This window comes from Ambystoma mexicanum, chromosome 3q (assembly GCF_040938575.1).
Source record: "Ambystoma mexicanum isolate Mex_15411 chromosome 3q, UKY_AmexF1_1, whole genome shotgun sequence".
Taxonomy (NCBI): domain Eukaryota; kingdom Metazoa; phylum Chordata; class Amphibia; order Caudata; family Ambystomatidae; genus Ambystoma; species Ambystoma mexicanum.
This window is the reverse complement of record NC_090926.1, coordinates 170,257,175-170,282,752: the sequence shown is the minus strand read 5'-3', so window position 1 is coordinate 170,282,752 and position 25,578 is coordinate 170,257,175. Positions and strand designations below refer to the sequence as shown.

The 25,578-nt window shown below is 44.0% G+C and overlaps 1 protein-coding gene across 7 annotated transcripts in view; it reads left to right on the top strand.

Annotated features, from left to right (window-relative positions):
* The window catches only part of SCN8A (sodium voltage-gated channel alpha subunit 8), a 1,610,732-nt gene that overhangs the window by 503,145 nt on the left and 1,082,009 nt on the right, over positions 1–25,578 (top strand). For all 7 annotated transcript variants that reach the window (XM_069653414.1, XM_069653412.1, XM_069653417.1 and 4 more), the window contains exon 7: positions 7,699–7,920. In XM_069653414.1, the coding sequence (XP_069509515.1) occupies positions 7,699–7,920 (222 nt within the window). The remainder of the gene's footprint in view (positions 1–7,698; positions 7,921–25,578) is intronic.

The window sequence follows — 25,578 nt, the reverse complement described above, 5'->3', positions numbered from 1 at the left end:
AGAGAAGGAGATGCAGTGGTGGTCTGACCATGCCAGGGGTTCATTCTGGAGGATAGTGGTTGTGCAGCTGAGATCTGTTAGCCAGCCCAGGGTTCTGCCCTTGTTATGTGTAGGCCCAACGATGCAGTGTTTGAGCCCCAGCTGGGATATAGAATTTTCCACTGAGGTAGCATTAGTCATTTGGGTCAAAAAGGCCTAAATTGAAATCACCAAGCAGGATAATTTGAGATCAAGGTTTGGTGTTTAGAGGAGGTAGGTCTGTAATGTCTTCCTTGAAGGAAGAGATAGAACCTGGGGGTCGGTAGATTAGATGTAGTAGGATCGTTCAGGTTGCTGAGATGGGGAGTTTAACTGATAGTTCAGCCGAGGGTAGGCCGGCATGGGACACAGCTCTGAGGCCAAGGTTGGTTTTGGGTATGAAAGCTTCTCCCCCATCCTTTGCCGGAGTCTCTGTCCGATCTGATGATGGTGTAACCCTCAGGGAGAGCTAGTGCAAGAGCTGGACTTGCTGCCTGATGCAGCCAGGTTTCGGTGATGGCAAGGAAGTCTAGGTGATTAGTTGAGATAAGATCAGCATTATCAAGTGCATGTGCAACCAGCGACCATGCATTGACAAGGGCTCCTTTGATGGTGGGAAAGATAATGTGAGGAGCTTCCTAAAGCTGGGAAGTGGGAAGCAAGAGGCTAGAGTTCTCATTGGGTATCAAGGTCTCTATCGTTGTGCTAAAGGTGGAAGTCATTTTGGATGAGGAAGTCTGAGCAATAGGCCTGGTGAAAGGCTTCCTATTTAGGAAGCGGGACCCCAACCTTTCATTTCCGATGCTCACTGGACATGGTATCAGTGGAGTAGGTGGGGAAGCGTATTGTTGGATCCAATCCACGGGGCTGAGGGTGCCAGGAATGTTAATGCGAAGGGCGGTATTGGAGTTATTATGAGATGTATGTGGGAGAAGGGGGGATAGGAAGTTAGTAGGTGCGATGAATTGGAACAGCGGGAGGATGGTGGGCATGATGAACGTGACTCCGCGTAGGGTGGCCATGAAGGCGGGCAGGAGGCGATCTTAGATTGGGTGCAGGATCGTGTATGCCAACAGTAAGAGGTGCAGATTATGGGATACTTATTGTAACCCTAAAGCTTAGATGTGACTGTCTGCTAGCACAGTACCGAGTATTGCAGATCATGTCCCAGAGGTCGTGGAGCTAGATAGGCTGCACTAGCTTATCTAGGGTTTTAAATTCAAGCTAATGTCACAATGAACTAGATATCACAGTAGGCAGAATAAATCTAAATACGCTAAAATCCCAATGGGAAAGATAACATGGTCTGCAGAGTATCACAACAGGGTGAATATCGCAAAAGGTGAAATAGCTCACCGTAGGCAGACTAACACTGTGCCGAGTATTACAGATCATAAACCAGAGGTTATGTAGCTAGATAGTCTGAAGTATTTTATCTAGGGTTTTAAATTCAAGCTTATGTCACATTGGACTAGATATCATAGTAGGCAGGATAACGCAGTAAGCAGAAATCTAAATAGGCTAAAATCGCTGTATTTAGGAAGGTACAGTTAGCTAAATATTACAATGGTCTAAAAAGGCATTGGGCAAGATAACATGGTCTGCAGAGTATCACAACAGGCTGCAAATCGCAATAGGCAAAATATCTCACATAGACAGCTGAATATCACAGTAGGCTAAATGTGGCATTAAGCACATTAACACAGTGAGCTGAATATCTCAGTAGGCAGAATCTCACCGTAGGCAGGCTACTACAGTCAACTCGTGCTCAGAAAGGGCTAAATATGGCAGTGGGTGAAAATAGCATAGGTAGCTCTCTAATACAATGGGCTGAATATGGCAATGGGCGAGATAACATCATCCATTAGATGTTACAATAGGCTGACTATCGTCTTAGGGAGGATAACACAGTTGGCTAGTAATCATAAAGGGATGCATATGGATGTAGGCAGAATAACACATACAGCTAGCTATCACAGTTGGCTAGCTATCATATTGGACGTGTACAATAAGACATGCAGGGACAGATTAAGGTTGGACCGCAAGGTGGGCTGATGCAGTTTGTTTGGGAGGCAAAGCAATCTTAAATGTCATCAAAAGTCATGTTCAAACAGTGAGATGATTTATCTGCCGTTAGGCTTTGGAGGCAAGAAGCCGGGTACAGCGGGCAGAAGGTCTGTGCGGTGCTGAGATGGGGGAATGCACCGTATGCACCGGTGGTGCTGGATCCGTGCAATGTGTACCGGAGTAGAGGGCCTTAGTTGGGTGGATTAATGTGTGAGTACGCAAAATGGAGGACTATAGCGAGAAGGGGAGGTAGGGGAATGCGTGGGCTTGCTCACCTGGGCCGGGTCGATCTGTGGCTCACTGTGACGAACAGGGGCAAACTGGGCCTTCGGAGGCCTTACTCAGAGGGCCTGCGTTTCTGCCTGCCGACATTCTGAATTGGTTGAGGAGGACGCTGGTTGCCAGGCGACGGGAACGTGGCCTCGGGCCATGCTAGAAGGTGCGGCGGCCATTTTAGAGGCAAGCAAAAATGTGGGATAACATCAGCAGCGAGATCGGATGCTAGAAGGCAGTAGCGCTGAGTAGGATCAGCCTCAAGAAGGTGGGCACATCAGATGATCTTATCACTATAGCAAGTGGATGAATTCACTGTAGCACAAAGCATCTGACCCATGCGGTCGAGGTATGGGGCATGGTTCTCCCTCGGGGAGGAATGGAAGCAGGCAGCTCCTGCAGGAAGGGAGAGGGCTCCAACCCATTGATTCTGTACTGGAACTGTTATTATAGGTAAGCCAATTTGGTGAGATTTCAGGCTTTAAAATTAACCCTCAGAAATCTCAGACTAAATATAATGGCCTCAAGGGATACAATAGACTGAATGCGCACACTAACACAATATATTTGGTCAGAAAATGACATTCAATACATAAGCTTCCCTATAGCATGCTAATATCCCAGAGTTATCAGCCATGGACCGATTCACTAGATGGGACCTTAAGGAGATTTCATGGCTAGGGCGAGTCACCATAGTGAGGATGACCCTCTTTCATGTTTTTTAAAAACTCTGCCCATTGAAATTCCACAAAATATTTTGAAATGCCTGCAAGGGTCAATTTTTAAGTTTATATGGGCAGGTAAGTTCCCAATAATGTCTTGGAAAGTACTGTATTTCCCTTTGACAGTTCAAGCCAGCTCAGGAGCGCTCAATCAGCTGCAAAACGCAGCTGTAGGAGCACTCAGTGTTTACAGTGAGTTGGCTTCTCCGCAATGGGCGCGGGCGTCGGTGGGTTGGTGCCCCTTGCCATTATGGATGAGCTGCCACTGCTAAGATAGGCAGTTTTGTAGATCGTAGCAGTTGCTGTTCACCAGTGACAATCCCAGTGTGGAGGGACAGGGGGGTTAGGGGAAAGAATGCTCTCTCAAGACGAGATTGAGAAACAGCCCTTAGTGAGTCCCTTTACTATTAAAAGAAATAACACTTGAAGTGAGAGTTGGTGTGTTCCTGAGGTAGTTTGTGACAGTGCATGAAGAGGAGTTCCCACCGTTTGTCCATATCCAAGCCCCCAGTGGCGGCTGCAGGATTAAAGCAGGGATATGGAATGATCTGCAGAAAGAAAGCAGAGTTAAAGAGGAGCTCTGTTAGCTCTTTGGCCATTCTCAATATTCCAAGGGAAGTGACGAGAGCTTGAAACCCTGCCATCTAAACATGCACAAAACGCATTAGATGAAATGTGATGGGTATAGCACACAGTAGAGCTCAAAGTCCACCACTATTGTAGCCCAAGCTCTAGCCTTATTGCACTAATTAGCACTGATTTGGACAAACCGAGGACTTGTCTCCATATAAGACCTTCTACAATGTCAAAATACATTATTTTGTTAAAGGGAACTAACTCGGTCTGATGAAGTACCATCATTGAGACTTTCCCTCAATGAAATTCGATTAACAGGAGAAAAAGCACGCCGCCTGTATTTCATTGATTTCATCAAGGAAATACAGGCTCTTGCCTTATCCTTAATTATTCCCCTTTGTTTCAGAAGGGTGTTTTTCACTGAGAAAATAAGTGCTAGATAACAAAGATTCAACCTCCCTAGTTGGTTCATTAATTGTCCATAAATAGTGTTTCTTATACCTTTTATCGCTTGTAGTCCTTGTCAAGGATTTAGATGGATTAATGACCAGGTTATTAACACTTAGATGGGAAGCAATTCCCTCAAGCAAACGCTGTAGTCCAGCTGGTGTGAAATGAAGTAAGATAATATTGTCGGCGTATGCTCTGCAGTTTGCTGTAAGACCATGAAATCTAGGAGGATAGCCACCCCATCCAAGACTATCCTTCCAGAAATCGGCAATGTACAAGTTAAACAGTGTTGGGGCGATAACACATCTCCTGTTTACCTTAACTCTGTATGAGAGCTTCCTATCCACATTCAATCTCACTCGGACTTCAGTGTCTGAGTAAAATAACTGTAACATATGTAGCAAGCCTCGATCAACCCCTCATCTTGTGAGTTTTCCCCAAAATCTCAATCTGTCAACAGAATTGATGGCCGGGGACAGGTCGAGGCTTGCTACATACATTTTCCCCGTTGCCCCACCTGCCTGCGCCAGGCAAGAGGTAAATACTAAACCGCTGATCACCACCCCAATCCCTTTACTATACCCCATTTGAAAGGGGCTACATTTCTGTGTGGTTTCTGCCCACTTCATTGGATCTTTTAAAACTAAATTGGCTAATATATTTTGAAGACATGTCAATGAGAGAGAGAGAGAGAGGTTGATAGCTCGTGGGCAGCTCCCTTCTAGCCTTCTTATCAATTGGGACAGCAATTGCTTGTTTGCATGTTACTGGGATGGTAGCACACATAACAACCTGTGTAAACAGATTGAACAGCATGTCAGCCCATATCAGTATTGTTTTTAAGTAGGCAGATTAACATATCATCAGGACTGCACAAGAGCACTTGGCACTCCTCAATAACCATTTTAATCTCATCCTTGTCAAACTCAAATTTCCATTGTTTAACAGATCGTCTTGGTGATTTTCCAGGTTCACGGACAACTGCATTAGTACCAAAGCACCTAGAAAATTATTCCACTCATTCCCTTTCTTAAACACATGAGGACTGCGATTTGCACTGTATCAGATCTTTATTTAGTTTCCACCAGATAGCTCTAGCATCTTTATTAGCGATCTCCACTAAGAAATTATGTTTCCCTTTAATATATGTATGAATTTTATGATTCTTTAGCCAGTTTTTGTGACTTTGCCTTAGAATTTGTATTTTTTCTTTTCTCTCCAATCAGTAATGTCATTTTTAACTTTTCTGATATCCCTTCTCATCTTTTTACAGAAATTAACCATTTTGTCAAAGGGTTTACCTTTGTCCTCTGCAATCATTTGTTGCTTCCACTTGGCTACAGTCTTTACCATTCCTTTGAACATATTGAGGGTATTGATACATTAATTTGGTGAACAGTAAACATTATTTTCCTCTTGCGTGAAGTTTTGCACCACTTAACTAATTCCCTATTCACTCTGACACAATTTTTACTGAACTAACCTATTACCCGCCACATTGGTGACGAGATTAGTACATGCAGACTTTCCATGTGAAGGTCTTGTGCTGAGTCTGTGAAATTTTATTTTTGACATGGCGTGATCACTGGCCTCAGTATTTATCGTCTGAAAATTGCACATGTCTTTTTTTTTTTATCCACATTAGCAAGAAATAGTCTGTTGTAGAGGAGGAAGACATGCCAAGCCACGTTGGTTGAGGGCTTGACTGAGTGTTGAAATATGCATTATGTTGTGTAATCCTCCATCGGGCTAAGAATCTCGCCCAAATCCATGCATCCTTCCGTTTTTATCCCCACATCCGTGTTTACAGCTTCTCAACCTTCCATTCTCACACCACCTAGCTCCTCAAATGATAGTTATATACTAGGACACGTGCATTTAAAGTCTCCTGCTATTATTGTACCACTCACGCCCTGCTTAGACCAATTAATCAATAAAGATTTGCACTCCACATCATCAGTCTCCTCCTGCAGAGGATTAATGTAGATGTTTATCATTAGTGTTTTGATTACTATTTATGAATGCACTGTGTTGTGCTAAAAAACACATGCTGGGCCACAAAAAGAGTGGGGCATGTGTCTGCCGCTTTCTAGATGAAAAGAACTGGAATCTTTAATGGGTTTTCTCTGCCAGGTAGGTGCAGAAGTGTTAAAAATGAAGAACAAAGGATATTCTTTGGTGAATCTTTCTCTCTCGATTCTTTTGTAAAGGTGGGACCCTCGGGGTTAGTTGGTTCGGGGATCCATAGTCCAAATGCACTGACTCTGGGTGATCTTATTGTCCTCTAGGTCAGGTAATTTCATATCCGACCGGTTTCTGTGGTAAGGGGTAGTTAGACCACTCAACTTTTCCGGATCCGCGAGAGGCATGCCCCTGTTTAACACCCGGTGCAGAGGCCTTAGCCTCAGCCACGCCTCCAACCGTTGATGTCGGTCCCTCAGCCTGTGCTTCGAGACGACACGGCAAAACGCACAATCTTCCTCCTTGTTCATCGGGTGCAGGCAATACATACACTGGGAATGCTTGTCGTTCATGTATACATTACGCAAACCGCAGTCGGAGCACAGCATGAAGAGGGAAGGGTTGTCCTTTTCGTCCGACATGATCCATGCGGTGTAGGCCTGAAGAATCTTCTAGAAGCCTCCAAGACGAACACTCGACAAAAACAGCCCTTGAGGGGCAATGAAAAATCAGAAAACGGTTCCCTGTTCGTCGAAAGGATGATCGATGGAGCACACAGGCTCGATTGACCAAAAAATAGAGTTTAACTCTCAAAAAAGCGAAAAACGCAGCAAAAGCTCAGAGAGCAAAGCAGGAGGACTCCCAACACTTGAACATGCAGTAGAAACCTGAAGATGGCTGACAGAGGAGGGGCTTAGGTAGAGGGCAGTCATTGGCTGGGGGCATTATGACCCAGAGCTCAGTGATTGGTTTTTATTGGCTATCTGGAGAAGGTCTGAGAATTTCATAGCGAACACTGATCTCTCAAAATGGTCAGTGGTAGGAGTGAGGAATGGATCCATTGTTTGGGCTGGGTCATGAACAGGAACCAGGGGAGCAGAGGGTGATCTGCAGGCCAGGCACTGGTTCATTGCAAGCATTGGACTGTGGGGTAGTTTTCCAAGTGGCTGTAGTGATGATCCTAATCAAAAATAGATCTATTTTTTAGTCTATTTTTTGAAATGCCTATCTTTGTCGAATACTTCAAATGAAATCTTTATAAATATAATCTTGACACAGCATGGAGACACTACCTACCCCTTTACGAACTACATTTTTAGTAAGGATTCTGGTGCGTTGTTCTTATTTTCTGAAATTGCACAGTCATCTAAATACATGAAAAGGTTTATTGCAGAAAAACAGTATCTTCGTTCGTGACTTGCTTGTTTCAAGCCGTATTTCTATCTATACTTTATTATATTTTTATTTGGATACCAATGTGGGTGATTGTTGTGATGGAGTACATGGGACGAGTGGGACAGGGAAAGATTAGGATTGTTGTTTTGCTTTCCTTTTTCCCTCTTGCAATGAGATTGTGTCATTCAATCAAACAGTGTGGATGTGATTTTGCAGTGCCCCTTTCTTTTTACAGGTTTGAAGACCATTGTAGGTGCTCTTATCCAGTCGGTAAAGAAGCTGTCAGATGTGATGATTTTAACAGTTTTCTGCCTTAGTGTATTTGCTTTGATCGGCCTGCAGCTTTTCATGGGCAATCTGAGGAACAAGTGTGTTATTTGGCCAGTTAACTTCAATGAAAGCGTCTTTGGCAATGGGAGCAGAGGCTTTGATTGGGACGAGTACATCCACAATAAAAGTAAGTATGTCTTTAATCCTTATTTACATATTGTGTGCATCATGTTAGAATCGTTAAAATACCTTGTGCATTAATGTGTGTGCTTCATAAGTCGTTGAAAGAGTTAACACATCCATAGATTAATAGTATTCCTGCTTTGTATACTATTCATGTATGGATGTGTTCACTCTTATATAGTAGTTTTAAACACCTTTCATTTTGCTTCCTTTAAACTCTTTTTAAGTTGGCTTTGCAGCATTGATCTCTTGAACATTGCAGAAATAAGTGCCTCATTGAAGGTTATTTGTGAACTTAATTTCTCTATTTTGAACCGAGTAAATAACAAATATGCATGACTGGGCAAAAGGAGATTAATGCTGGTTTGGGTGTGTTTTTCCGGGTTACGAAATCTTTAAGGTCAGATTCTTAGTACTGCAACCTTGTCATGTAGCAGTTGTCTTGCCATTTCAAATGCCACAAACAAATATTTAGGCTTTTATTCCTGTTAAATTGAATGATGCTTTGCATATCATGTATACATTTTGATTTTGGGGCTTGGCTATAGGACCAGAATGTCGGAAGTAAAATTCAGAAATGGTACAGAGGCTGATCTTCTTACTACTCCTTTCAGATTATGAAAGGGTCTGTAGATATAATCAGATTCTTGTAGATCTTGTCCTTCAATAGACTGAGCCAGAAAGCCAGATTAGATTTTGGGTATCTAGTCAATTCATTTAAACCCATTCCATTGAATGCTATACCATTGAAATATAAGCATCGAAATGACTTTCCATTGACTATAATTCGATGGTATAATCGACACTGAGGTTAGGGCTAGGGTTAGATTAAGGGTTACATTAGGGTTAGGGTTGAGGCTAGGTTAGGGTTGGGGCTAGGGTTAGGGTTGGGGCAAGGGTTGGGGCTAGGGTTAGATTAAGGGTTACATTAGGGTTAGGGTTGAGGCTAGGTTAGGGTTGGGGCTAGGGTTAGGGTTGGGGCTAGGGTTAGATTAAGGGTTACATTAGGGTTAGGGTTCGATTAAGGGTTGCATTAGAGTTAGGGTTAGGGCTAGGGTTGGGGCTAGGGTTAGATTAAGGGTTACATTAGGGTTAGGGTTGGTGGGGTGTGTGAATGGGGGGTGGGAGGGTGCCCCCTCCCAATATACAAATAAAACATTAAAACGTTACAAGGAATGGGCCTGTGCTGAAATTTCAGCACTGGACAACTCCATGTTACGTTTTAACGTTACAAAAAAATTGAAATGCTATCTTTTTACATGTAAAAGTGAATTTCCATTGAAACCAGTCCATTTATATTTTCGATGGACTGGTTTGGATGGAAAAGCACTTTTACATGTAATAGATCGCCTGTCGATGCATTGGTAAACAATGCTTTGGTTTTGATGGTGTGGCATTTTGATGCTTTCGTTTCGATTACATGACTAGGAATATTATCTTGGCATTTAGGACTAGGCACACCAATTAATTGGCTGTTGGTTTCTGCCCCTTCAAGGATATTCTATTCTTTGTCTACACTAGCTTCCCTCACGTTACATATTAGTTGGTGAGGGATGCCTACCTCGTTGCAAGAAATATCCTATTTACCAATGAATTGGACACAAATATGGGCACAGGAGCTGTACAGAGTACACCATAGGTTGTTTTAAAGATCTGATGGTAGTCCCTACTAAAACTGACTTTTCTGACAAACCACACTTATTCAGCAAGGATTGAGACGTAACTGTCTGGAAACAGAGGTTGTGCATAGCCCTTTACCCCCTAGCTTTTAATGAGGCTGTAGGTCTGTTTTGCCCTTGAGATCTACTTTACTGCAGTTGGCACTATTGGGTTGTCCAAATGAAACCTCGAAGGCCATTAACAAAAGGACTAGCCGGTGGATACCGAAAAGCAGACTTGCAGCTAAGGGAAACGTTTTTCATTTTCGCATTCACTGGACATCATTAAGACAAAAACACGCTACTAAAGATTGTATGCAGTGTATGCTTTGGAACATTTTGCTGATTTTCCACCTGATGCCCAAGAAGAATTCCTCTTTCGCTATTAAAGGGGAAAGAAGCTGCATATCAATAAGGATCTCACCGACACTGCATCTGGTGCTATTAACTCTCTATTCTCTGTTTTTAGGCATGCTTATATCAAGACATCTCTTCATCCTGACACATAGAGAACAAGGTGTGGATTTGTTTTCTCCACCCATAGATGTCCTTCAGACCTTAAAACGGGTGTTATGACTGCTTAGTGCCATTTCTACATCTTTGTCAGGTTTTCAGACCTCTGCGGCCTTCAAATCTTTCCAAGCAAGAAAAGCAGCAAAAGGGACGTCTGACGCTCTTCTACTGGTTTTTACACAATGAATAGATTTTTGCTCAAGAACAAAATTAGCTATGTCCTCTGTCACCAACCAAGACTCTGCTTCCAATCCTGAATGACTCCGAATTGGGAATTTGTTCTTCCATTGCACACCAGCCCCAGGAATCATTGGAGGGAGTGAGTCCTTTTACGGAGCCTGGTTGAGCATCACACAAGATCCTTGCGTGCTCTCAATCATCAAACAGGGTCCTAATACAAATACCGCTGTCCCCTCCAGCTAGGATCCAAAGTTCCTCTCTGGTGCTCATGCATGAGATTCAAAATCTTCTCTGCATTAGAGCCATGAAGATAATTCCAGTGAACAAGAGACGTCTGGATTTTTACACATTGTACTTCACAGTATTAAGGAAGATAGGGGTGTTGGACCAATTCCAATCCTCTCAGAACTAAATGAGTTCCTGCCCTCAGAGACATGCCACATGACTTCTCTAGCTCACATATTGGAGGACCCCCTTGTATGGGATTAGCTAACATCAGTGGATCTTCAGGGCACCTATTTCCACATCCTGATCAAGAAGGAGTAGTACCGTCAGTTACTGAAGTACACTCTGGGTGGCTAGCATTATCAATATAGATGCCTTTCAGCCTGAATGCAGATCTGAGTGTTCACAAAGGTGCTCTTTGCTGTGCCAGCTCACCGTTGACTTCTGAAGGTCCACATTTACCTATTTCTGGACTAAAGGTTCATCAGGCCTCTTTACGCTAAGGGAATTCCTCTAGCCTCTAAATCCTGTACAACACTCTTCACAACTTGGGGGTCTCTATCAGCATGAAGAAGTCTACCTTTCTTCTTTTTCAGACAATCCAGTATATTGGTGCGGTTCTGGGCATGTCCTTTCCCCTTACTGACAGAATTGTCATTGAAGGAGAAGATCCACCATTTTATCATCAGAAGTCTGTTTGGTGGCTCCAGGGGCTTTGAGGCCTTATGGCTTCGTGCATTCTAGTTGTGCTTCTGGCCAGTCTCAGAATTGGACTCTTGCAGCTGTATCGGCTTTCCAGGTTGAACCAATTGTCAGACCCTCAGTCCATGAAAGTCTCCATCATTGAAGGGGACCGGAGCTCACCATTCAAGTGGTAGACCCTACAAGAAAATAATCTTGTCGGGGTCCCTTTTTCTACTTTCTCAAATCTCAGACAATGGACTACTCCCTCTCAGTGGGAGGTATATGGTGGAACTGTCCGATTCACCAGGCTCACAGCTTGTGGGGCACACCGGAAAGGCTTCTTCAGATACATGTTTTGAAGCTGAAGGTCATTTTCCAGAGCCCCAAGTCATTCCTCCCTCTTGACCAGAGAAAGGTGGTTGTTATTCACGAACAGCACCACTACTATGTTCTATCTTACAGCAGGGGGGAACAAAATCACCTTCTAGCTTTCCAGCTGTTACACGGGTGCCTCTTGAACCACATTTTCCCTGTTGCATCCGATTTAAGGGGAAGAAGAAAGGGGAAGGAGACTCCCTGTGCAGGCTCTTGCGTTCCACGCATGAGTGGGAGTTGAACAAGTCTATCTTCCTGTTGTTTCAAAAATGGGGATTCCTGAGGATGGACTAGTCTGTGACAGAGAACAACCGTCTGTTTCAGTTGTATGCCTCCTTGCCAAAGCTATCTCTCCGTTCCCTAGGAGACACTGGTATCACAGGTATGTCACTGACACAATAGGTACAATTTGTAAAACATTTATTGAAGTTTCTGGGGTTGAGAAAACTCCTCCTTTGCCCTATAACTATGATGGGAGTAGTCTCGACCATCAAACGATAAACAAAATAGTCCTAGTGGAGTCTGTCACATCAAAATGGCCTATGCTAACTGTGAAGCGGAACCCGAAGGGGATGGAGTAGCGGTACTTCGTGGCCTCGTGGCAGTCGGCCGCGAGACGGAACGGGCATCTCCATCCTTCGTGTCCTTACCTGACTTCACCGGCTCCCGCGTCGAGGACTGTGGCAGGGGGTCCGGGCTGGTAGCGGCGAGCCTGCGGGAGACACGGACAGCCACGAAGCACAGACCCACGCGGGCCGCCGAGCTCCTCTTGTCGTCAGGTGAAATGCGGAGGGAGAGACGGCTGGCTCGGCGAGGCGGCCCGCTCTACAGGAGCCGGGAAGCGTTGGCCCATGTGGAGGGAGGGAGGAGAGTGGCCGGGGGCTTCCAGAAAGGGGGGGGGGCCTCACAGGGCGACCAGGTGTTAAGGAAGCTGACGGCAGCCTTTAATGGAGGCGGGACATGGCCGAACCAACCAATGGGAAGCTCAATAGTCAGGGGAGGTTTCCATTGGTGGGGGGACTAAGTCACTCACATCAAATAAAAGCCCAGGAACTGATCTACAGGTTGTTGCTTTTTCTAGTCATACGGAGAGGACGAAGAGAGAAGGAACGACTGGTGGGCCTATCCGGACACAAAGGAAACTTAGGAGTGCTAAGTTACATACTTGGAAGGCTTCATGAGAGTGAAGTAACTTTCAAGGAGTTAATGGACTATAATTTCTTTTGGTTACACCTTATTTGAATAAAGCCTTATTTCAGCAAAACAACCCAACCTGGTGATTTCTACACTAACAAAACCAAATGCCTGCCCTATCTCTTGTACAAAAAGTGTATAAAAGAGAAATGTATGTAAAGGAAAAATCAGTGTTCAAAAGAATAAATGTAGCTGAATCAGCTCTCCTTCCCACGTTAGACTACACAGAGTAAGGCGGTTCCTGTAGGCAAATGACACATTCTGGACCAGGTTTCAGCACAATAAACAGTTCCAAAATGTAGATTGAGGCCCTCCTGGCCTTCCATGTTAAAGTCTCTCTTTCCAGACTTCCAAATAATGTTTCAACAAAATGTTCACCTAGGTCCGTTTCTGTGTTGGGCTCAGACCTCTAGCAACAAAGTACACATAGGTCTCCCTTGGTCAGGCTCAGACCTCTTCAGAATGCAGTTCAACAAGACTTGCAGGGGGCTCCCTTCCCCAAGCTTATTGCACTTTGGGTCTACCTCAGTCGGGCTCAGACCACTTTCGGATTACGAAGACTTTCGAATGTGTGTGGCTTTCTTTACAGACCACTGCAGACCACTTCGGATAAAAGGTTAAACTCTCACTCTCCCCTTCTCTAGGAGTTAATTTTGTAGTTGATTCTCTTTATCATTACAAACAATACACCTTTCACTGAGACTTTCAAGTGGGCTACTTCCATTCGCCGGACCACTCCGTTACTCAGTATCGCTGATTTCACAGCTTTCCTTACTTCAAAGTGCATTCACAGGTCTGCCTTTCTTTGTGTCTCATCCACACACGTGCAGCCTTCACTTGCAATATAATTTTGCCGCTTCAATCTTTAACACACACTGGTCTCTCAGGTCGCTTGCCAACTCACCGGCAGTGTGTGTTTATTTCTTGATCTTAAGATTTTCAATTCACAAGTCAAGGTTAGTACCACAGGCTTGGCCTCACCTCCCCAACTCTGCTGTTCACCCGGCAGGGTCGCTGGCGTTCTTGAGACACAATGCAGCCTTCTTATATGGGATCTGGCCATCTCGCCGTATCTTTTGCGGCCTGTCGGAGGCAACAACCTCCAGTAGGGAACATTTGGGGTTTTTGACCCGCAGCTCTCGTCCCTTGGTCCGTCGCTCTGCTCCAATAGATTTGACTTTGCCCCAGACGTGCTGCTCGTACTCGTGCTCCGCCTTGCTGAGATTGTGTCTCTAGGTTCTGTCTTTTATCCCTGTGAGGAGAGCTAATTGGTATCAGGTGTATGCACTTAAAGTTAAGTGCCTGACTTTGCCTGACCCGATTAACGGGACATGTCCAGTACGATGTATGAGTTAGTCTTGTTACTCTGTCACCATCTGGGGGTGGGGTAGTTGGGACCTCAGAGAATCCTAAAAAATAGGATGGATTTGATGAACAAAAAAGGAGGCAATACCGTGTCTCACCTTCGGCTGCCTCACCACCACTCCCCGAAGACCCCTCACCCAGGTGATCCTCCCGCACTGGTCCATCCACAGGGCCTGGATCTAAAGGTGATGGCCGTACCTTGGCCACCTGAGAGAGAGAGAGAGACCCCCGGGGACTAGCTGGTGAGACGCCCTCTGGTTTCTCAAACCACCTTCAGTCCGGACTGGTCCAGGAGAAGCCTTTATACGTTCCATCCTTGTCCACTTATCTGCCGAACTCTGCGCACCTTCATGGTGGTTAGCAATTGCAGCCTGATTTTGATGGCCTTACTAGCCCCGGCAGATGTGGTTATCAGACCACCTCCTGCTTATCAAGAGGATATTAAATTTTCACTGCAAGTCTCAAACTCCTACTGCAACAGCATGAGTGGAGAGGGTTGCTCTGTGCTTCACTCTTTGCATTCCACTGCTAAGCTTGAGCGGCTGGTTCCTAAGGGATTAGTGTATGCCAATGGGCCAGAATCTCAGGTTTTGCCACTGGGCTTTATCTAAAGATATCAATCCCTTTTAGGCTTCATTGGACATTGTCCTATCGTTTGACTTCTGTAGCGGATTCAGGCACCCAAGTTCAGGCCTGCAGGCATTACCTTTCAGCCATCGCAGCATACCTTAATTCATCAATTGAGACTTTCTCTCCGAAAAATGAAATTGTCAAAAAAGCATTTTAAGGATCTTTTTCACCCTCTTTTCAGAGAAACGGCACCTCAATGTGATCGCAATGTGGTCTCGGTGGCCATTATGAGAAAAAATGCTTCCTTTTTAGTGGCCACTACTTTTGCAAGAAGAGTAAGTGAGCATTGGGCTCCCTCTCCAGAGATTTGTATATCGTCTTTCTTAAGAACAAGGTTGTTATTTAAACTGTCCCTTCTTTTTGTTCCCAAGGTGTACTGTCTGATTTTTGCCTTAGATAAGAGTATTGTTTTGCTGATCTTCAACCCAAGGCCTCGCACATCTTCAACAGAGGACATTTTGCACAATCTGAACTTTGATGGAACTCTGAAGTTGTACCTCGGCAGGACTCATTCTTTCAGGAAATCGGACTGTCTTTTTATTACCTATGCAGTCTTTCACCTCGAAACAATGCACCAAAGGCTGTCATTTTGATATGGATAGTCTCTTGCACCTCTAATGCTTACTAGCTCTCTGGTCTCCAGGTTCCTGAGAGACTTGACACTCATTCGACCAGACCTAAGGTATCATTGGTTGCATTCAGAAACCTGTCCTCATTGCAGACATCAGTTGGGCAGCTACCTGGGCCACTCCTCATGCTTTTGCCAAGCGCTGTTCTTTGGATGCATCTTTAAGAAAAGATGCTTTCTTTGGCCAGCAGATGTTGCACAAACTCTTTGCTTTTACCCTGGCCAGGTGTTGTGTCCCTTCCACCTATTTCAGGGATGTGTACAGTCTGAGAATAGTTGGGAAAAGGTGAGAGTTGGATGCTGCAGTATGAAAAAATTACCTTCATGATGATTCCAGTACTACTACTGGGTGACTGGCAGCTAGGCTGGAATGAATGGGAGAGAACTGAATAAAAGGCGATGCTTTTGGCTTGGAAGACTGGGTCGACACCTGGGACCGTTGGTTTGCCCAGTGAAACCCTGCTGCTGTACTGAAACTCCAAATTTGTATCGACAGAGAAGCCCCTGCAAGGACGACTTCCCCCTTCAGTTGGTGGGACCAATCCACTCCAAAGTAAGCCACCTGGACATTCTCTCGGAGCTGGTTGCATTCCACAGAGTTGCTGCTGGAAACCAAAACGCCAGGGAGAGGAACACCAGATTGTGTGCGTTGCTTTTAAGTTGGACAAGAGCTCCAGGAAGATCCTCTGGAGTCACAGAAAGCAGGACTGACCGAGCCTGAGCCCCCTCAACAGAGTGCCGGAACCCAGAAGCAAGGAAAGTCCATCTCAACAGCCAGAAACTGTGGTGTTTCTATTTGCAGTAGTCCTGAGGAGCTGAAACACTGAAGTGCCACTTGTTGGAAAGATTGCCGGTTGCGAGAGGTGACTGTCCCATTGCAGAGCAGGAGTCCCCAGAAGTCCTCAGTCTTGTCCCCACGACTGAGGTCCAGGAACAGAGAGATCTGCAGAGCTGTACAGGAACAGAAGTCACCTGCTGCCCTTTTTCTTCTATACAAAGGTACTTTAAAGTCTGAGAGAACTTAACTCTCACTGTAGAGTTGCTTGCATCTTCTCACAAGTCTAAACAGCTTTTGGCCCTACATTGTATTCTTCTTTTCTTCATAAACTTCTAAAACATTGTGCAAAATTTTCTACTTGCTTACCAGAAGTGCTTCAGCCTTTATAAGACTCTTGCCCATTGACTTTAGCTTAACCTGTAACACTAAACGACTCTTCTTAGGGGATCCAAAAGTATTTGCCTGCTTAAGAATATTTGTGCTCTCTTGTTTGTTCTAATAATATTTTCCTTTGACCAAGATCTGAAATTGTTCTAAATGCCAACAGTAAGATATTAATGTCCCCAGCACCCTAGCTACTGAAGTCACCTGAGGGTGTTGGTTGTGTCTGTGGGCTATCCCAAAAGGGTCTTTTCTGATTTAGAAACTTTAGAGTGTACAGTTTTGAAGTGTATTTGTGTGTTTTTATATTGCTCCCTTCTGAAGAAGGCTTATTCTAACTGACTGATACATAAATTAATAATTGTTTATTCAAGAAACCTTGTGTGTAAGAGTTTATTTGAATATGTGTCACTGTGAATCTCTGTGTAACTCCCCTACAGCTCACATTGACCCCTCTAGATACAAGCCTGGCTGCTGAGCCACACTAACAACCTGTGTAGTTCAGACTTATACCAAAGGTTGGGTCCTATTGACAGGAGGTCAGGGTTGTTGTAGTGCATCCAAAGGGTACAGCATACAATCTTGCCAACACCAACCAGTTATGAAGGCGCAAGAGCGAGGACTAGGAGTACCGGAATCACTAAAGGTTTTTTTTTTAACGTTGAGTAATGAATCGCCTCAGGATTCTACTTGTATCAAGTCAGTCAGTACTTCAAAGGATCAGGGTTCTGATTCAGGGCAACAGGAAGAACCACTCTATTCAGTTTAGGAATTCCAATCTTTAATATCTGATGTAATAGATTAGTTTGGCCTGCAGAATGTAGGGACTGTTTCAGACTAATATAGGATTTCTGCCGAGAGAGGTCTGGTATTGCTTTTCGTAATGAGATTAGCATTAAAACACATAGCAGTAACCCACAAAATATTTGCCAGAAGACTCATTCCTGTGTTCTTATTAATGAATTCTTGGACGATACAAATTCAGACTGTCACCTAACTTCATGTCCTCCTGTTAAAATGTCCTATTGAGAGTAACTTTGCCTTCTGAACTTGCAGAGACTCAGCACATGCTGTATCCGCTTAGCTCAGGTCAGTTATGTTGATACACAAGCAAGAGATGTGTGTACTGGAGCAGCAACAAGTAGACTTGCTTGGTTAATAGATCAGAACAAGGTCAAATACCTTCCATTTGAAGCAGAAAACGTTTCTCAGAATTCACAAATTCTATGCTGCCTAAATACACGGATAGTGCTGTTACTGCAAAACCCTTTTCAGTCATTTCTGAGACTCAGTGATTTAAAAAAAGAAACGATGAATCAAAATCCATGATGAATTTCTGGGATTCGTCAGAATGTGGAAGCAGGAGAAGCAATCCTCCAACACCCTCAAACACAACCTTGACCGCCCATCACTTTTGGCGAGCAACACCATTCAATATTGGGAGTAAAAATATTTGTTTTCCTGCCTGGAAGAAGTTACTCAGAATTCAAGGAATCTCAATGCTGTCTCATGAGTTTTGTCTTTGTTACCCCCTGTTCCTCATCTTCTTCCTGTCATCCTTTACTCCGATGTGGATCCCTTTCCTCCATTAGGAGGGCATGTTTGGCTAGTGGGCAAATGAGCTAAGCTTTCTTTGCGAATGAAAGGACATTTTTTATAAAAAGTGAAGCCATGACGGATCCGTGGAAATTGCCTCAATGAACCAGCTTTACCCACCAGACATAACTTTACACAACTTGTGGGTGTTTGCTCCCTTTCCATTTTTTACTGCTTTTTTTCAACCTTCGATTCCCATGCTCCATCTGGCTATGTCAACCCAATGTTTCCACTCTGCCGTTTCTGTTTTGTGCTTTGGTAAGGTAGGTGCTTTGCGTGTGACACACTTTCAGTACACTTTCAGTGCATCTCGGATGCCGGGATGGCAAATTCAGGAGGGCACTGCCTGAGGAGCTCTGAGGTTATCTCGCAGAAGACCAGCATAAATTTACAAATAAAATCAAATCCATGGCAACCATATGGTAACCAAATGTTCTCAAAATTGCAAAGAGCATAGAAAGGTCATTGATGGCTCATAAAAAGTTGTCCCGTACTCATAAAGGCAAAAAATGAAGTGTGCCATACAGGTGCACAGAAGGGGGAAGATGGACAAACCCAATGCTTCTGGTGTGGGGACCTGTATCATTTGGCAACATCAAAAGCATGTCCGGCCATAGGAAAAACATGTAAGTAGTGCGTCTTGACATGTATTTGTTTGAAAGACAGAATTTTGCAAACTGCAAGCGACCAAGGAGGAAGCCCAACGTAAACCTGGTAGAACAAACACAAGAAGTCAAGGAAGAGATGATAGAGCTGTCATTATCTTAAAAAAGAAAAACAGTGTACGGATGGTGAAAGATCCACAGGATTTACAGGAGACAAATGCGTTTCCCAATATTAGAAGACCAGTGTGCAGAGTGTTTATAGCTGGTGAGGAGCTGGAGCTAATGGCAGATTCTGGGTGTTTGCAAACAATAATTCCTGCTTCCACCTATCACAAAAGGCTTGAAGATAAGGTTGGGCCACTAAGGTGTATGGAGAGAATTCCCAAGGCCTACCTTGGGCACAAAATTGATCTCTTGGGATGGTTTGTGGCTTGAATGAGGTTCAAAGATAAAACCAATCATAGGCAGGGTACATTTTGTTTTGGAAAGGCCACCTATCCTGACTGGAAGCAACAAGCATCATTTGGCATGGAGCTAAATCCTGGAGCTGAAGTACAAGTGATGATGGTAAAGGGAAACGATGGAGCAAGAAGGTTGATACCGGAATTTCCAGAAGGTTGCTTATCTAGGATAGGACCGATAAACATGTTTCAACATCAGATTTGGCTCAAGATGGAGGCCAAACGTTTTAGAGGAAAGGTGCCTCTCAGATTAGCACAATTTGAGTGCCTTTTGAGAGACATAATAAAAGATGGCATAGGGAAGGGAGTAGATGCATCAGAGTGGGTGTCACCAGTGGTTCCAGCGATGAAATCTGACAATAGCATAAATTAACATCAACATAAGGGAGATGATAAACAGGATATGATGTGCAAGAGTTGTTTTCGATAATAAATCTACAAAGTACCGATCGTCACTGCTGACTGCATTTATCAACCTCTTTGGTCTAATTAGATTGAATAGCATGCCTTTTGGGTTGGCATCAGCTGCCTCATATTCCAAAGGTCAATATTGACAATATTCAAGGGAGTTAAGAGAGTCCTGTTCTTGCAGGATTATATATTGGTGTACACTGAAATTTCTAGTAAGCATTAGAGATGCTACGAAAAGTGTTGGGCATACACAGCGACTATAACATGACATTGAAGTGAAACATTCATGTTTTTCCAGAAAATAAAGGGAAATTGCCTTTTTTAGGAATGTGTGAGTTGACAGCTGATGCAAGTGGAAAGGGTCTAGGTGCAGTCCTTACACAAAATACTATGGACGCCAAAAATATCATCATTAGCTTTGCTTTAAAGTCCCTAAACAAAGCAAATTAGAAGTATGCTGTCATAAAGAGGGAAGTACTAGCATGTGTGGGCTCTGGACCATTTCAAGCTGTTTCTGTGGGGATACTTGTTTAAGCTAGTGATGGATCACTAGCCACTGATAGGAGAACTCTGTGTGGGTGGAATAGACCACATAGCCCTGATATTAAGCAGAATCGTAAGATATATATATATATTCGTCTCTAGGAAGAGACGATACCAGAAAATGACACGTCTGATACGAGTGGGCACATGATTTTGAGAGCAGACTGAAGAGAGGCCGAGCAAGAAGAGGAGCAGCAGCAAGTGCAGCATTATATCGGAGACAACAAAGTACACCTACATTTGTGTGATTTTATGGTGGAAGAATTAGCAGGAGGAGGATGCCTACTGGGGAGGGCTGAAAATCATTGTGCCCAAAGGAATAAGATTGCCAGTTGTTATCTTGCATTTGTATAGCGCCTCTTGCACTAGTTTATGGTGCTTGAACCCTTTGCCTGTCAGAGGCAAAGAAGGAGTATGACAGAACATTCATTAGTGGTAGGGAGGAGCAACGTCGGTTAGATAGCAGGGCTGAAGGTGAGGGATAGAGATAGATAAGATGCCCAAAAAGGCATGGGAATGAAAAGGTGAAGGAGCTATGTGTACAAATAACAAAGGACAGTGTAGCATACCAAACATAATGGAGTGTAGCACTTCAAAAAAGTGCAGGGCATAGACAATATATCTTGGTGCAGGCACTTGGCAGAACATGCCATTGTTTGGCAACCGAAACAAATAATGGTGCAACCCAGCAGAAAAACACACATGTACACACACCTCCAGACTCACCGTTCTGGGTTTGAAGTCTTCTGCTGCTCTTGTGGTCTACTGGTTTCAAGATGTAAATGGCTGCTCTTTTGCAGGCCAAGGCCCTGGGTCTTCAAAGGCAAGGGACTCCACCTCTTGCACCCTTCCTTTACTCATCCCTAGGGTGAATTGCTGTTTCTTTTCATTAGGGGTGCCATTCCTCCATTAATTAAGACATGTTATCTCCGTTGGCTAGAGGACGGAACAGTTGGGTCCTTTATTGGTTGGAGAGTGATGACACTTGAAACAACTGGTGGCTTCCATAAATTGAGTTTTTTTTTTATTTTTGTTTATTTCTGTATTTTACTTGACCAAACCCTAGGTATCTGCTTAAAGACACAGAGCAGGTCATTGGCTCCACATTGGCCAGACCTTTGATATTTCAACCGTGTCATGGTGAGCCTGGGCATGTTGTAGCCCTACCAAGAAAACACAGGCGGCAAAACCCTAGGCTCCCCCCCCCAAACCCTCCAAACATTTGGGAGTGGTTGTATGTCAGAAAATTCGAATTTGCCAGCTCTCTGGAAAGGGAGCAAAACAACTTTGATTTATTTGAAGGGTTTCGTCAGTAAGGTCATGCTTACCAAAAGGAATTTTGTTTTTGGGCCAAAGCCGTAGATTTTGGCATGGATTGTTGTGCCTGAAAAAAAGAAGGCTGGGTTGCATGGCAACCATTGATAGCTATAACTAAATGACTGGCTGGTCCGAGCCTCCACTCTGTAAGAAGCCTTGATGACCCTGAAGACTGTGCTTTATCTATGCTTATGCCTGGGGTTTCCTATCAATCAGAAGAACCTTTACCTTCAATTATTTCTTCAGGGACATTGGACAGGCCAGTTTCTTCCACCTACCTCCGACTGCATCAGAGCCAACAAAGCAGTGATGCTACGGTTTTTCACTACGGGACACTTTTTGGTTCCAAACAAGTTTGTTCATTTTGGAAATGCACTTGGCCAGATTGAAGGTGAAGCAGATCCATCTGCATTTGGCAGCTCACTGGGTAACTTGCCGGCCTTAGTCTTTTTTGATCCACATATCTCAAGTGATGAAGAGGGCTAATTGTTGATGGCCACAGTAAGAGACCCTGTCCCTAGGTTGTGCCATCTTGGCATGCTCTACCAGTCTCATCCCAACCAACTGTTCCATGTTTGTTTTGGGAGCAACTCTGGAGGGCAACATAATTCACAATCAATGGTATTTGGATGGTTTCTCATGCTACATTGTTGTTCGCGAGCTGCAAGTGATCTACTTGGCTGAGTTTTCCCACAATTTTTAAGAGAGGATACAGTGTTGATATTGATGGACAACAAAGCCATGTTCAATAAGCAGGGAGGGTCAAGATCTGCATCGTTTGACTATCTTGCATCTGAACTATTTGCCATTTCTCTGCTTTCTGGACAAGTCAGGGTCCACAATCTCTTGGGCAGTTGGGCAGTACTCTGATTTTGTAGGAGGGGTGGTTGGCCTACGCCTCACACTCCTAGAGCCCCCCCTACTCTAATTCCAAAGGTGTTCTGGAAATTCAAGATTATGATAACCCCTCATTGACCAGCCAGGTTCTGGGTCTTTGATCTGACGCAGATCACACAATCTCGAACTTGCCACTGCTGCAGAATCTGAATATACTGAATGGAATGATTTAACCCTACACTTGCTGAATTTGGCAGCCTTGTTCCTGAGCAGCTTACTTTAAACCATTTAGGCCTTTCCCATAAAATGCTGGATACAATCCTGGTGGCCAGCAAACCTTCCACAACGTCTCAAAACGAAAGCAAGGGGTTGCCTTTTAGTCCTTTGGTGCTCAAATTCAAGAGTAATCCTCAGACATGTTTCGTGACCGGTACCGTCCTTCAATTTTTTTTTCTGTCAAAACTTTGAACCTCATGACTCAAGCCAACTTTTGTCCAGTTTCATTGAAATCAGCATTTTGGGTTCCTGTCTAGTCAGCTCACAAAATCAATAAGCTTCAGACTCTGGCTTCTTATTACTTTTAAACAGTGTTTCACAATGAGTAGTTCTCCCTTTGTATGCACCCCTCGTGCTCGCCGAAAGTGGTTGCTAGTTTATACATCAACCAAGAGATCTTCCTTTTTACTTTTTCCTCACTAATACTTCAAGGCGTAAATAATTTTGGGCAATCTGGATGACCGTCGAACTCTGAAATTTTATCTGGGCTGGAGATGTTCCATTCCCAGGCAGGCCTCTAAAATGTTCATAGTCAGTTGGATTGTCTCATGCATTTTGGTGTGCAATGTTATCCAGGGCAATTCAGCCCTCAAAGGCTTGTTTGCTCGGCTATTAGAGCCAAGACAGCTTCTGTTCCCTTTCAAAAACACATTCTCTTGTACATCTGTAGGGCTGGCATATAGGGTTACCCCTTTGCCCTTCTATAAACATTATGTGCTGGACTCCAGTTTCAGAGAGGAAGCTGTGTGTTGTTGATCTATTCTTCAAAAATGTTTGGCTAGGGCCTATGTCCAACCTTCCTCTGCATTTCTTACTCATTGGTCTCTCACGTGTGGGGAACAGGAGATGGATGTAGATTAGGAATAAAGTATATCATTATACGAAGTCCATGTTCCCTTTTTTCTGTAGGCAGCTCATACTAACCCTGGGCAGATAGAAAAATGATGGGCAATGCAGGATGCAGGTTAGCAGTTGCTGTATGTGCATCTCAGCTTCGCTTGTCAAAAATATGTATTTTTGATCCGTTAATAAAATGCATCTTGCATGTCCCCGCTGAGACAATATCCCATCAGCATATAGGAAAGGTGACGATTAACTAGGCGTACAGTAATGCCTATGGTGAGTGAATCTTTCTGATTCAAGAGATTCGAAACACTTGCAAGACCTAGTGCCTGTTCCCCAGGAAGCACTGGACAAGATTTCTATTCCTTTGTCATCAAAAAGGACCAGAGATTTTGTGTTTTTTTTTTTTCTTTCTTAGTTTGTTTATTCAATCTACATGTTCCAGTCAAACCTGTTTAATTTGTAACCACAGCTCACATCCTACAGTCCCTTCATGAAGAAGACTAGACATGCTATGTTATAAAGGATTCACATTTCTATCTTCAAATATTCAACCCTCACAGAGGCTTCCCCAGACATACAGTAGGACAGGATTATCCAGTGCAACGCACTGCCCTTTACAATCTGCCCAGCTCCCAGAGATTTTACCAAACTAATAGCTCTACTAGCTCATTTGAGGATTAAAAGGATCCATTCGTCTGTTTGGATGAATGCCCCAATCATAATGATAATTATGTGTTATGTATATAGCGCCTTAATCCAAAGTGCTTTACAGAGCACATATTTACATACAATATCACCCAACCGAAATTGGTACTCATTTATCGCCCTCCGAAGGATGAAAGGCTGCGTTGGCCTTGCCGGGATTTGAACCTGCGACCTGCAGATCACACTCAGATCGCAGCAGCGAGCGCTCAACCCACTGAGCTATCGCACCGGCATAGGGTGTCTTTCAAAATAATGTACTGATCACTGTAGATATATTCTGAGTCATGGTCTTAATTCGTAGGACACAGGCTGGATCTGAAAAGAGGAAAGGCTTTTCCTCACGCTTAAATCTCTCATTCAGGCGACCCGTCTTTCTTTTCTGGTTGTCATCTCCTTGGAACTGAGGGACTTCTAGGCTTGCAGGCTTGCTCTGTTTAAGATGTTACTTGTGCCAGATTGATGAGGTTATCTGTTTCTTCTAGCAGTTAAGTAAAATTAAGAATGTAATCATCTGTCCACATTAATAGAGATGCAGTGAGATAGGACATTTGGTGGTAGATTAAAATGTACCGCCACCCTCCTATGCGGTTTAGTTGTCTGTCCATAACCGGTGGGCCCTATTGACTGATCCCTCCCAATACAAGTGGAGGAGCAGCGATGTGAAGATCGACCTTTTCTGTGCCAGTATGACCAAATCCTGTCTATATTGGAGTTGAAAGTTATTGTCTGGCGAAGGGAGACAGTCTGCCTCAAATACATAACAAGAATGGGGGGGGGTGTTTTTAAGAACACAACTACTGTTACAGAATATACTCAGGTTTTGCAGGTTATTTCTCTTAGGCTCTGGTGACTTTGAAGCAACCACCAAGATATGGGGTATAGCGACCCCAGCTGGTGATTATGATCCTCACTTTGTTTTCCCTGCCTCCCACCATCATCTCTGTCAAGGCTCCCAGCTGACTGTTTTGCTTTCTTCTCTCCTGTGAACCTGAGCTTTGTTAGTGGTTCTCATCCACAAACTGTTTCTCAGCTCTTCAAAAGTTGCATACTGTTGTCGGCTTGACCACTTCCGGTTCTTTCCTTCTCTCAATAGAATTCCACCAATTGCTTGGAATGCTGTCCTAACTATCTGAAGGCCTGGAGGCTTCTGCCTCTATGGATAGTTTGACTTGGGCTCTAATTGTTTCAGCGAGGTTCTGGCTGGTGGTTTAGCTTTGGGTTAAGTTATGTGTGTACATATAATGGTCTCCTCTCCTCCCCAATAGTATACCCCAGTTATCCGTTATTTCCAGTGGTAGTTTGTTCTGATAATCAGCCCTTGACGCAGCAGCCCAAACTGTCATATAGCCTGTCCTGTCCGATATATTGGCATCAGCAGAGTGATCCAGCATTCTTGCTGGAAATGTTGCAGGTTAGATAGCTCACGGTTGGCATGTGCATGGAGCATGTATGCT